The 12,891-nt window shown below is 49.6% G+C and overlaps 1 protein-coding gene across 1 annotated transcript in view; it reads left to right on the forward strand.

Moving 5' to 3' along the window:
• Positions 1–11,513: 11,513 nt before the first annotated feature.
• CRISPLD2 (cysteine-rich secretory protein LCCL domain containing 2) overlaps positions 11,514–12,891 on the forward strand; it is a 23,866-nt gene continuing 22,488 nt past the window's right edge. Inside the window, exon 1 of the mRNA XM_009880946.1 lies at positions 11,514–11,756. Coding sequence (XP_009879248.1) covers positions 11,514–11,756 — 243 coding nt within the window. The remainder of the gene's footprint in view (positions 11,757–12,891) is intronic.

Consider the following 12,891-nt stretch of genomic DNA (forward strand, 5'->3'; position numbering starts at 1 on the left):
GTAGCTGGAGGTGAGGCGTGAAATCACGGCTGTGGTTTGCACTGGTTCTTTAAGGGCATCGTGGTGGTGCTGCGGAAACCAAATTCCTGTGACGGCCCCGGCTGCTGCATGAGCGGTAAGACCTGCTGAGGAAAGCCCTCCGGATTCCCCCTCCGACTTTCCTACCCTCTCCTGGGACGGTGGAGCACGTGGGACTTCCCTGCCTGGGAATCGCTGCTGGCGCTGCCGTTCCCGTCAGGACCGGGGCTGCAGCGAGATGGGGGGAGCGTCCGGCCCCGGGGCTGGGGGGAGCCTGGTCCTCTTCTCCCTGCTCAGGGTTGGGTGGTTTTCAGATGGAAGATCTGTTTCTTTCTTGAATTTTTAGGCAGCGTTAACTTTATATCACTACCATCCTCTTGATGCTGAGAAAATTTGATGCTATTTTGTCGGTTGTATAGTGGGTTTGGTTTTTTTTTTGTTGATCAGCAAATTTTATTAGTGTCTTCTGATCTGAAAATTGTGACCGAGACACTTGTTCTTGATTTTGGGTGATGCTCCACCAACTCCGAAACAATTTTCTATCCAAAGCTTGTTTTGATTTTGGAAAACCTCAGCTCCCGGCTGCTGACTGGGCACAGTGCCCCAAAGTGGGGCTACCAGGGCAGTGGCCCCGCGGGCTGCCGGAGCGCCGGTGCTTCCAGGGTTTTCCCAAGGCAGGGCTGCCCGCTGTGGGAATTACCCCAGAGCCAGCGCTGGGGGGACGTCGATTCTGCTTTGAATTTGAAATCCCGGGGGAGCGGGGGTGGTTCCAAATAGGAAAGAAGCCAGATTTTGAAATGACTGTTCTGTGCTGGTTATTGTTCACGTCCCATTTCTGCACCCTGCTTGGAGTAGCTTTCAGCAGAAATCCTTTTTTTTTCATTTTTTCATTTTTTTCTTGTGGCTGTGTTGAGTATTTATTTACCCGTATCTCCAGTGGACCATGGACAGATTCGTTTCGGATAATGTAGGCTTTACCGGAATATTCCAGATAAAATTGCAGGTGATGAGTGATTAACGCATTACTTGATCTCAGGGTCCTCGCAATGAACTTTGCTTTTGACTGGAGAGGAGGGGCGGCTGCTGAGTTTTGGCCCACGTTACTCAAAACTTACAGGTTCACGTTTGTGGATGGGACGTAGGGTGCGGTGAATAGAAGCAAATTGGACCCCGTAGTGTTGGTCTGCACTAACGGGACCCTTCACCGTGAAGGATTTTCTTCCAAAAGGCTTTTACTATTTAAGGAGTTGTGGATGGGTTTGTAAGACAGGAATATTAAAAATACAAGTGGAATAAAATACTTTTTCTTTCGGGGGATGGATGCCGCTTGCAAGCGGCCCTGCAAGGCTTTCCCCGGGCTTGGGAACGTGCATTGAAATGAAGTTGAACTTTTTGCTATCTGAAGTCTTGTCCTCGGCTCTCTCTGGGAAAGGAGACGCTGTGTTGGTCCTCAGTCCCGCTGTGAACAACGGAACGGTTCTGCTGTTCCAGCTTGCTCCTCGACGGGGGAAATGACCCGGTTCCACCTGGAACGGACACCTCACCGGGGTGAATGGTGTCCAGTGGAGTCCAGCCCAGCAGAAGTAGCTTAAAAAGGGTAAAGTGAAGAAGAAAGGAGGAGAGGAAAAATGAAGAGTAGGAGGAGGAAGAAAGAACTGGTGTAGAATTAACGAGATTTTAGTATTGTTTCACTTAGCTGTGCTTGAGCTTCTGCTGAGGTTTGATAGGAGTTGCTGCACAGGTGATGGATTAATATTAAGTTTAATCATCTAATGTAGGTTTACCTTATATAGGCTTTGTCCTAAGAACATCCCATTTGATATTTTTTGCTATCAGGAGGGTTTTGGTGTTCAGCTACACTGTTCTGCGTTCCTTTGTGGCTTTTCCTGTGTCCTGGTTGTTATCCCCTGGGGTAAAAGAATAGAAAATTAGTTTATATCATAACTTAAATTCTGGTATACAACCTAAACCCTTCCTGTTCATAAAAGACCTGTATTTACACCTTATAAAAGTTGTCAGGATCGGAGAAGACGATAAGAGAAGGGCTCCTGCTGCAGCAATGCAGTTCACTCGGGGTCTGTAGATTCAGTTCCACATTTCCCTTGATGTGAACAGGTTACACATGTTACTAATTATTTATAGAAATGGCAATGAGGAATTGCCAGTTTTGAATGCAAGTGTTGAAATCGTCTCTTAGTATGAAATGGAAGTTGTTCAGATGGTATTAATTTCTTGATTTTTCACTAAGGATATTACAAATGCACTTGTCTTCTGCACTCTATTACTCAAAGGAAACAAAAAAAAAGAGTAAAGAGTATGTGGCAACAGTCTGCTGTAAACACATAACCACATTTTTTTTTATTTTCTGTATTAAACTCCTCCCATTGTTGCAAAACAAGGATTTTGCAGCCTTTTGATTATTGCTTTGTCTGCGAGTGGTTATGTAAAAGAAAAAAAAAAAAAACCACCACCCCAGACAAGCCCCTCTCTGATGCGCCGTAAGTCTGGTGGTTGTTTACTGATGCTTAAACCAGGTTTTAAGAAATAGTTTTTGAAAAACGCACGTTAAGACCTAAACTTTTCAAAACTAGAAGCTTTGGCTGTGTGAGTCCCAAAGGCTGTTAGAAAAATCTTACGCCATAAGCCAGGTGGGTGCGGGGAATGACTCCGGGGGCTGTGGGAGAAAGATGACCAAAAGCAGAAGGTATTTGGGGGGGGGAGGGGCAGGAGGCCCTGCCTGTCTTAATTAGGAAACTGTACTGTTTCCCACAATATCCACCCCAGAGGATGTCGCTCCGGCGGCGGGACGGGCCTGGGGGTTGCGCTGCAGCAGAGGGCAGTGGTGGCACACGCCAGTTCTGCGGTGTCACAGCCCTAAAGCCGCGGCCAAAATTGGTGCCCGGCTTTCGGGGAGCTCCCGGGCTGGTGGCGAGGGGGGTATTATCTTCATAACCGTACCCTCCATCCCTCCCGCTTCCCACAGCGACGAAGGGAGCCTTTGGCATGCCGCGGCTCTGCCCCGTGTCCGGGGGTTCCTGCACCTGTGGGGTTTGTTCCAGGCTGTCTCTGGTGACCCGAAGGATTTTGGAAAGAATTAGTATTAGCAGATAACCAGACGTAATGGTTGCAGAGCTTGTGATTGCAATTCACCTTCTCTCTGGGGGGGGGGGGTGAAAACTCCAAAAACGCATGTTGGGTTCACATTTCTGAACTGTTTCAGTCTGCAGAGCTGTACGGGTAACTTCATTATTAAAAAAACGAGTTTAACGTCTCTCACTGCAGATGGAACTGGGAGATACAGTGAGCTGCGGCAACGAGGGAAGGGGGGGGACGGGACTGTAGTTTTTAGTTCACATTTCACTTGTGCGTGGAGTGGTCAGCAGCGCCCCCAAAATTCAGCAATTAATTTCTGAAATTGCTGCTGGTGGGCTTATTTCCTTGTCTTACTGACCTACTTTTTTAGCTGGGGGCTAAGAAAGCAGCAGGGGCTTTGGGAAGTTTTGTGGGGAGGTTTTTTTTTCTTGCGTATCATCATCAGATTAAACGTTAGGGGAAATGTTCTTTATTGGGAGAAAGAAGAAAAGAAAGCCGCAGATGAACCCGGGCGGTAGCAGTCCAGGCTGCCCCAAAACAGGACAGCAGCGAGAAAGAATAAATGGGGGGTTGCAGTGCCCAATATTAGTTATATCTGGGAGTAAATCTGACTTTCGCTTGGCTTTCACTCCAGTGATTCAGGATCCCCACGCTGTTAACTCTGCTGGAGCGGTCTCCATGCAATGCCGAGGTGGCATCACGCCGTAGATGGAGCATCTTCATCTCATCCCTGCAGGGGGGGAGCAGGACGGATGCAGTAGGGTTTTTTTGGCCACCTCTACCCCACTGCATCATCCTCCAGTAGCAACAAGCCCAGACAGGAGGGGGAATGGAAGCAGACAGCGAAGCCAAGGATGCGGTTCTCTCATCAGGAACGGCATGGCCCAGCCGCTGCCTGCCCGCTGCCCATCGGGCTGCTGGTCTTCTCCATCACGCTCTTGTTGTACGTGATTCCAGCCAAGTTTCTGCACATTTCATGTGGCGGCTGGGTTTGCTTTGTTCCCAGTATTGCTTTTGTGCTCCCTCTGCTCTGGAGTGGGAGTTAAAACCGGATAGTAAGAGCGTTAGCGCTACGGCTTCGAGCCTCTCGCTCCGTTGGTCCCTCTGCCCCTGCTCATATTCGGCGCCGTTATTGCTGAGCTGCTATTTGAATAGGAAATAAAGGGGAATTTAGTCGAAGCTGAAAATCAAGACAGGCTGTCTGCATGTTCAATTAGGAGGGCATAGTGAAATCTGTGTTTCTTCCTATTCATTGGCTATTACATTAAAAGCCTTCTCTCCTAATATATACTTACATATGCAGCCTGCTTTATGTGGCTTTTACCACATATGAAATGGAGACGTTATAATCAAGGCGGTAATAACGCTGAATGATTAAAAGTAACTTCTGATTGTTTTGGCTTTGGTCAAATGTATGACCTGAAACTGCTGACTCGAGACAAAACGAGGTGCATAAAAATTCTCGTTCCGGGCTGTGCTCATCCCTAAGCACAACCCTGCGCCATGTATGGCTTGTACAGTGAAACCATACTGGTGCATATTAAAAAAAAAAAAATAAAAAAAATTAAAAATTAAATCATTGTAAAGCAGCAGGGTTGATGGAGAAGTCAGACAGCCCTGACCATCCTACAGGGATAACTGCCCATAGGAACATTTGTGGAGATTACAAAATACTGGATTTCTCCGAGATCTGGAAATCATTTGTACGTCGGTATGTGAGATTTAAAATGAGTTAATTCCACTTTCTGGTAATTGGAGGGAACAGCACCTTCCGAGGGCCGTGACTCAGGGCTGGGGAGCTGCGTGGTTTCGGGGTGGCAGCCTGTGCAGGGGCACGATGGTTCACCACTGTTGGGCCTCGTTATTCGGGGAAATTAGGAAACCAGGGGCTGCAGCGTCTTCCAGCTGGTGAAATAAGACTTCTGCAAATACAGCAAACCCATTGATCCCGAGTGAATCAGAGGAGCAAGGGAAAAAGGGGGGGAAAAAAGGAGAATACAGTGATTTTTAAAGTAAAACAGTGCAGAACCTCCCGTCAACCCAGTTCTGTGTGGTCTTTGAATTGCCCGTGTTGGTGGCAGCACCTGAGCCTTTTTGGGAGCAAACTGCCCAAATTGCACTGAATTGCGCTTAGCAGGGGAGAAGTGCCAGGTCCAAATGATGGACCACATGTTGTTGGTTCACATACACAGTTTGTTTTGAAGTAAATAGAAACTCTTTGTAAATACAGCTGGGAGAATGTGGCCAGTGGGGAAGAGCAGGCAGAAAGGGAGTCGTGGCTGTACCAGGCTGCAGGACTGGGATGGACTGGTGTGGACTGGTTCCCCCGTGTCCCACCTACGACTCAGTTTAAAAGATGCAGACCAAAAACGGTGCTGAAGACACACCTCAAATGGTGAGAATCTGCTATAAGAGAATAAATCAGCAGATGTACCTTGGAGCTGACTTCAGAGGGGTTGTTTTCTTTCTCGGTGGAGTTGCTCTATCTGCCAATATTTGCTGCGTTGCTCACGCGCTGCTGAACAAGTTTGATAAATGTCATTCTGCCTTTTGAGCACTGCTGGGTTTAAACAAACCTCTCAGTGGCAGAGTATCTTGTAAGCTGCCTTCTTGTAAACAGTAAATAAAACTGATTGGTGTTCTGCTCTAAAAAATAAATATTGACTGTTTCGAAGAATGAAAGCACTTTTTTTTTTTCCCCCCTGAGAACTTTGATGAGAAGACTAGGCGGTGGATTTGGATAGCTGCTTTGCTTGGATACGCCAAAGCCGGGAGGTGAGTGCTCCCCTGGGTGCCCTGTGCGCAGGGGGACAGCCCGGGCTGGGGCTGCGTCACCCCGAGGACGTGCCAGTAGATGTGCCGACCCCTCAATGCTGCTGGACGGGGACCCCAAGGGGATGGTGATGTCCGGACCAGTTCACTCCGGGCACTTGGCACCGCAGCATCTCACTCCAAACTGGCGGCTGCTGCAGCAGAGGTGCTGTAATACACTCGTGTTGTTACTCGTCATACTGACTTATTTTTTCCTGTTTGTTTACTTAGGGAAGGAAAAAAAAAAAGGAACTTCCAGTTTGTCTTTTACTCAATTGTTTCCTTTCACGGTGATTAAAACCATGTTTCAACAGCGCACGTAGAATCGCAAACGCAGGCGCGGAGCTCGATGCGAAAGCTCGGGCTGTGTGAGCATCTGCCGCGCCGTGGAAGAGGTGAGCCTTGCCCAGATGATGTCTCACTGACTTTTTATTTTCTTTATTCCCTGTAACTCCCGCTGTGGCGCCGGAGCAGCAGGGCTGAACCGTGGGTGTGCGCGGGGAACGGCAGCGCCGGGAGGGAGAGCTTTGGCAACGAACCGCAGAGGGTGATAAATCTCCCGTTTCCCCGGCAAACACCCAGCCCGGGGGCAAAGGGGGCTGCCGTGGGCTGTGCCTGGGGCTGGAGCCCCCCCGCCAGCCCCGGGGACCCCGCGTTGCCGTGGGGGCCATAAAAAAAAAAAAAAAAGCCCCTTTCTCGGATTCCCCCTCCCTCATCACCGGAACCCCTCACCGAGGCGTCGCGGTTCCCCCCCGGGTGACGGGGAGGACGTTCGGGTGCCCCCGGGAACCCGCCGGGCTGCGAGCTCTGCCCGAGCGCCGACTGCAGGGGGGAGAGCGCAGCAAATCCTTTTATATCATCACCCGCCGCCCTCCTCCTCCTCCTCCTCCTCCTCCTCTCCCCCTCCCCGGGGGCTGCCGTTACAGCCTTTGCGAGGGTGGCCCCAATTTGCTGAGTGCCAATGACTATCTTCAAACTGCTGAGATCCCCAGCGACACCCCTCTACTCCTTGATCCTGCCTCCTTTTTGCTTTGGGGTTTTTCTCCCCCTTTCCCGCCCCCCCCTCCTCTTCTTTTCATTATTACTACAGGCCTGTTGCCAAACAGGATGATCCAGGGTTGTCCTCTTTGCCTGGAGAGCATAAATACCACTGGGGAGCTCTGTGAGACTGCAGTTGGTACGAGCTGCTGAGCTGAGACCTCGCATTCCTCGCACCTCCTAAGGCTTATTTCATCCTCTTTTTTTTTATTCCTCCCTCCCCCCTCCTCCTCCTCGTTTAAATATTTCAGATATATAATTTATTTTCCACAAGCAGGCTCGGAGGAGCTACTGTTTCCTGGGGACTTGGAAGTACTCGGCGAGGTAAGTGTAAGCTTTGCTTCTGAAGTGTGGTTTGGGGGTGTGTGGAGGGGTGCGTGTGTGCAAGAAATGTCTCTATTTAAGTAGGCACAATTTTAGTAACTTCTCTAAAAAGTTGCCTGCGCGGTAGAAAATAGCACAATGCTGTCTGCGCTTCCCTTACGTGTGCTTTGCAGAGGTTAATGCAAGATGAATAAATATTAATCTTGAATGAATGGGAGGAGTTTGCAAGTACAGGAGTGGATTTCTACGCAAATAGAAGTTATCCAGGGGATGCTGTAGCGGTCTCTAACAGCTGACTACCCATGGGCACGGCTGGTCTGCTCCAGGAAGCCCGTGTTGATGCAACTCTGCGCTAAAGTCCTGTCTAAAAGGAATTTCACAGTGTCACCACATGTTGTGTCTGTTACCAGTGGGTTTTCCGTGTGGTTTTGCGTAGAAACTCACCCACTTCAGTTATGTGGGAGCAGATTGTAATGGAAGATCCAGATGTTTTGGCCCGCGGCCCCGGAGATGCTGAATGCATATTGTGTTCTGTGCAGACAGCGTTAACGTCCCGTGTCGAGGAACTTGTCATCCCGCTTTTCCTTTGAAGCCAACGCAATTCTTCAAAGCTTGAAACGTGTGCATCGCCTCGGTTAAATAGGTGACCTGGCGTTTAGTGCACTAAGTACGTTGTGGCTTTATCACTGGATTTCTTTGGGCAGGTTAAAAGCTGATCCCAGGCTAACTCAGCTTAAAAGCTGATCCCAGGCTAACCCCCCTCTGCTTTGCTGGTTTCGGCGCTTTGCTGGTGTCCCCTGCTAACTCTTGCATTTTCCTGCCCTGTCAGCTTGTTCCATGTATAACTCCGCAGCTCACAGGGCGTTTTAGCTGCAAATGTCATCCATAACCAAGGAGTAGAGACCCACTCATCTGCTTTACCGGGGAGGCAGTTAAAGATGGATAGCTGTGAGGGAATAAGGTGAAGCGGGGATGTAACGCGGTACAGGAGTCAGCCTGCACGTGGCCTGGGCAGGCAGCGCTGCACGCCGGGCTTCCAGCGCTACCAGCTCTTCTGCTTTCTGTGAAATGCAGACACTGTCCAGTATCTGGGGAAATAGCTTTCTAAAAATAATCTTTTCCAAAATCCGGTGCCGCTTTTTAACTTCCCTGGACCCCAGAAGGCGGCCTCCCCTTTGTCCCCAGTCTGGACAGGCTTTACAGCATATTAAGGATTCGGTTTCTGCTGACTCACTCATTTCTGATCGCTCCCAGATGTTTACCTGGCACCAGTATCAAGGGCCTGATGTGCTTGAAGGGAGGCTGTGCTAATGCTCCTCTTGAACCCTTGAAAACATCAGCAGAGACTTCCTCAGCTGACTGTCAGCTGATAATTTTCCCCGAATAAGGTCAGATCTCAACTCGAAGGCAGTAATGATTTCAGTCTTCCCCGGTGAGGGGTTCCCAGAGCAGCCCGGGGGCTTTGCCCCAGCTCTGCAGGGCGCTCGGGCCGGCTGGGCTCTAACACACGTCCCAGTGTTTCGTCGCACCTGGGCACGAGGATATTAAGAGAGGCAAATGGACAGACATCTGAAATCCATGAGAGCTTTCTGAAACGTGAGCATCTTCCTGCTGCTTTCAATTAATCTGCCCAGGGACCTCTTTGCTCCCTGACTGCCTCTGATCGCTTCATCCTTCCTTTGGATGCTCGGCGCTCCCCGCCTCCAGCCAAAGCAGGGGAAGGGACCTGCACACCCCAAGTGAAAAAGAAGATAGTGCCGAAGCGCCCTAATTTTAGAGAGGTGCTAGCATCCCCTCGCTCGCAAGTGGGACACCAGGAAGAACATCCCGAGGAATAAAGCACCATCTGTTGCGAGGTTTTGGCTGGGGCATGAAACCAGAGGGGTTGGCTTCGTTGCGTTGCCGTGAGTGGGGCCGCTCCGTTGGGCTTTCAGATGGTACAGCTGATTTTTTTTTTTTTTTTTTTTTCCTTCCCCCAAGCTGCCCTTTCTGTAAGTTCAGTGTTTGCCTTAAATGGGCGGTGGATGCGGGCTCCTATTTAGCAAAGGGCCCCCGGCCAAATGAGGGGGTACGTATATGAGCTGTCTGTTCCCGCCTGCTCTACCTACAGGGCAGGCTGGAGTTGAGGTGGCTCCTGCTAAATGGCCGCATTGTAAACGGCTGTGGCAGAGCCTCTATTTTTAAACTCTTAGGGAAGTGCCTCAAAGTAGGAATTGTTGCCCTGAATTTGGGTCAGACGGTCTACAAAAGCAACAGCTCCTTTGCGTCTGTCCCTCCCCCCCGTCCCCTCTGTAGCTGGGTTAGAGAGTTGGGCTCCTGCTCGGGGGGAAGCAAATGCCAACAAACGGGCTGAGAAGAGGATGAGGTTAAAGCAGTATTTGTCCCGGTGCCACCAAGTGTCCCATCTTTCAGGTGTGCCCGGAGCTGGGGACAAGGCGTGTGTGTTCGACTTGCTCTGCAGAGCGGGAAATAAGGAGAAGCCGTTACCTAAACTTGAGCAAATTACATTCCTGCATTGTTCGGCCGAGGCGAAGGCTTAATGCTCTGCCTGGAGAGAGGCCGCGGGCAGCTGGTTTCCATCTGCCTTAGCACAGCACAAGTCAGAAGCCTCAAACAGGGACTTTGTCTATTTTGCGTAGACAGCCAACAAGTTTTCAGGGGTTCTCAATGGCCTCAGAGTTTTTTTTGGGTGTCCTCACCTGTGCAAAGCACTTTGTGCTTGCCACCAGCCTCCGGAGATGCTGTTGTGCTGGGTTTGGGGAGCAGGGGCTTGGGACTTTGTGCTCCAGCCTATCTTTTCCAGCTGGGAGCTGGAAGGCGTTTCCCTGCCTTGGACGTTCCCAACTTGTCCTGTCTACGGTGTGTCCAAATCCCGTGTCACTGGGCTGAAACTTCTTAAATAACCCGTGTTAATCTGGGGTTTATTTCCTGATGTTGCGTAGGAATGCTTTCAGCGTGTCTTTTAACAGTGCCGGCAAAACCAGATCCTCGCTTAGAGTTGCAGGCAGCGATGGGGAAGCTTCATTCCAAAATATAGCCCTAAGGACAGAGATGCTGTACTTGCACCCGTCTGTATGGGTGTTTATTGCCCCTGATGGGTCAGTTCTGCTCAGTTGGCTCTTAAATCCCACCTAAAGAGCACTGGGTGCTGCAGAGCTGTGCAGCAGCACGTATCTCCTTCCCTGAGTAGCTCGTGGTCTAAATAAAACCAGCTAAGATGCAGAAGGCTCATTAGGTGGAGAAGTCAGGGCAGGGGGGAGAAGGGAGGAAGAGTTTGGAAATGGCAGGTGGAGCGGGAGCACCACGGAGCAAGGGAGGGGATGGGGATGAAACGAAGCCATTCAAACCCAGCAATGACCAAATCGAGACCATCTCTCCGAGCTCTTGGTGCTGACGGCTACCGAGCACGCATGGGAACACCTAATCTTCTGGCCAGGGGAGCACGGCTGCTCCGGTTCCTCTCCTAATCTGCCATAATTCATATCACTGGCCACGCTCCCGCCCGCCGTAAAGCGATGCGTCAGCGAGAACACCCCGGTGCGTCATTCACCAGCAGGGATTTCGGTTGTTCGGCGTTACGGTGACATTTCACATAAACAGCCGCTTTCACGGAGTCTGGCAGCAGCTCTGCTGGAGCCCGTCGGCAGAGCGGGGCCTCCGAAATAGCTCTTGCTGATGTCTGACCTCTGCAATCTGGCTTGCTGGGAATTTTACTTTCCCTTTTATTCACATCCTTTCTCCGCTTTAACAACCGCTCTTTGGGTGAAGAGCTTCAAACGTCTCCTCTTCCCGCCTCTGAAGGGATGGAGCTGGGATTATTCGGAGCTGCCGGGCATTGCTGGGTGGCACCTGCACCCCTCGGCACACTCGGTGGGGAAGGCATCTGCTGCCATGCCCCGGTGCTGCCTGGCTGATGCTCTCTCCAAGCGCTGCGTCAGTAGATTTCCAGTGTAATAAACTGAGTTCCCATCACTTACGGTGATGTTCAGGTCTTCCTGTCATTAGGGTGAGTGATAATTGCTTAGACTGTAAGCACTGCTCTTTTCCAAGCAAAAATCTGGGTCGTGTGGCTTCATCGTTGGGGGACATCCATGCTGAGAGCTTCTCTGGCACTGCTCTGACTGCCTGTTTCTCCCCAAAATCCAGACCGACGCTGAGCCCCAGGAGTCCCTGCAAGAAAACCTGCCGCTGTCTTCATCTCTGCTTCTGCTGGCTGTAGAGGAGGAGGCATGAATCCTGCTCTGCCTTGGATCCTTCCTCTTGGATGTGTACTGCTCCTGACAAAGGCAGCCGAGTGCTTTATCTTACCCAACTCGAGTCACCTGGAGAGCATTTTGAGTAAATATCACGATGGGGAAACTCACTCCAGATCCAAGAGAGCCATTTTATCCTCAGACAGACAGGAGATATTGATGCTCCACAATAAATTGAGAGGTCAAGTGTACCCAGTGGCTTCTAATATGGAATACATGGTAAGTCAAGCTCTTGATACCTAACTTTATTACTACTTTTTTTTTTTTTTAACTTTGTTTCAATTTTCCTTAGAGTGCAAGAGGTGTAGCAAATTTCCTCTAAAGTAAGTTTTTCTCAAGAGGTTTCCTGGAGCCGTTTCGTTCCAGAGTGCTTTAGATCATCGGACTGTTTTGGTTGGAAAGGGCCGCTAATGGGTCATCGAGTCCATCCGCTGCATAGTGTCAGGACTGGTTCCATTATTCATAAACTAGCATCTGGCCCAGCCCTGGACGCATCTCCAGTGATGGCAATTCCACAGCCTGCCTCAGCAGGTTCTTCCATTACCTTAATGTCATAAAAGCATCAAACTTTCCCTAGCGTTTAACCCACATTCTCCCAGTGAAAGCTTTGAAACCGTTGTGACTCGTGTTTTGGGATGGCACAGTCTTCTCGGAGAAACCTCTGATGGTCTTTGGGTTGCTGTCAGCTATCACCCAGCACTGGAGGTAGCATCTGCCCTTTTGTCATACATTGATCACCAGAAATTATCAATGTGAGCCAAGCATCCACCATGCTGCTGGGAATCTGCTCAGCACCTTAGAGAAACAAGGCTGGAGGAATGTGGCTCCATCTGCAAAGAAATTCAGTCCCCAGAATTAGCTGCAAAAACTCTAGGAGTTCATGGATGGATGGGTCAGTGCTATTGGCTTTTCATAGTTCAAGAAACCAAAATAAAAGTTTGGTCAATGTATTCTCCCACTTCAGAGGGAGAACTTAAAAGTGTGAGTATTAAATATGCCTTTACCATCAACAATTCAGATGAATAGTTTTTCTTCACCTGATGCCAGAGACCCTACTTTGAGCTATTTTGGACATGCCACCAAAATATTACGGGGCCAGAAAATGATGTAGGCAAATAATTTTTTTTTTTTTTTTTTTTGTGCTTTTTCCCAATGTGCAAATATAGTTATGACCAAAACTAGCCTGACTTCAACTGTGCACTCCTGCTGACAGATTAAACGATTAACGATTTGTTAAGACCACGTTTAAAAGGGTGAAAGAAATAGTACGCTAAATGTAACATAAAGTTGTTTGCCAGCCGTGCCGAAATGAGAGCTGCAAATGGAAAATACTGCCTTTTGTGACTGTAGGGAA

Source organism: Charadrius vociferus, unplaced genomic scaffold, assembly GCF_000708025.1.
Source record: "Charadrius vociferus isolate BGI_N301 unplaced genomic scaffold, ASM70802v2 scaffold493, whole genome shotgun sequence".
Classification (NCBI taxonomy): Eukaryota; Metazoa; Chordata; class Aves; order Charadriiformes; family Charadriidae; genus Charadrius; species Charadrius vociferus.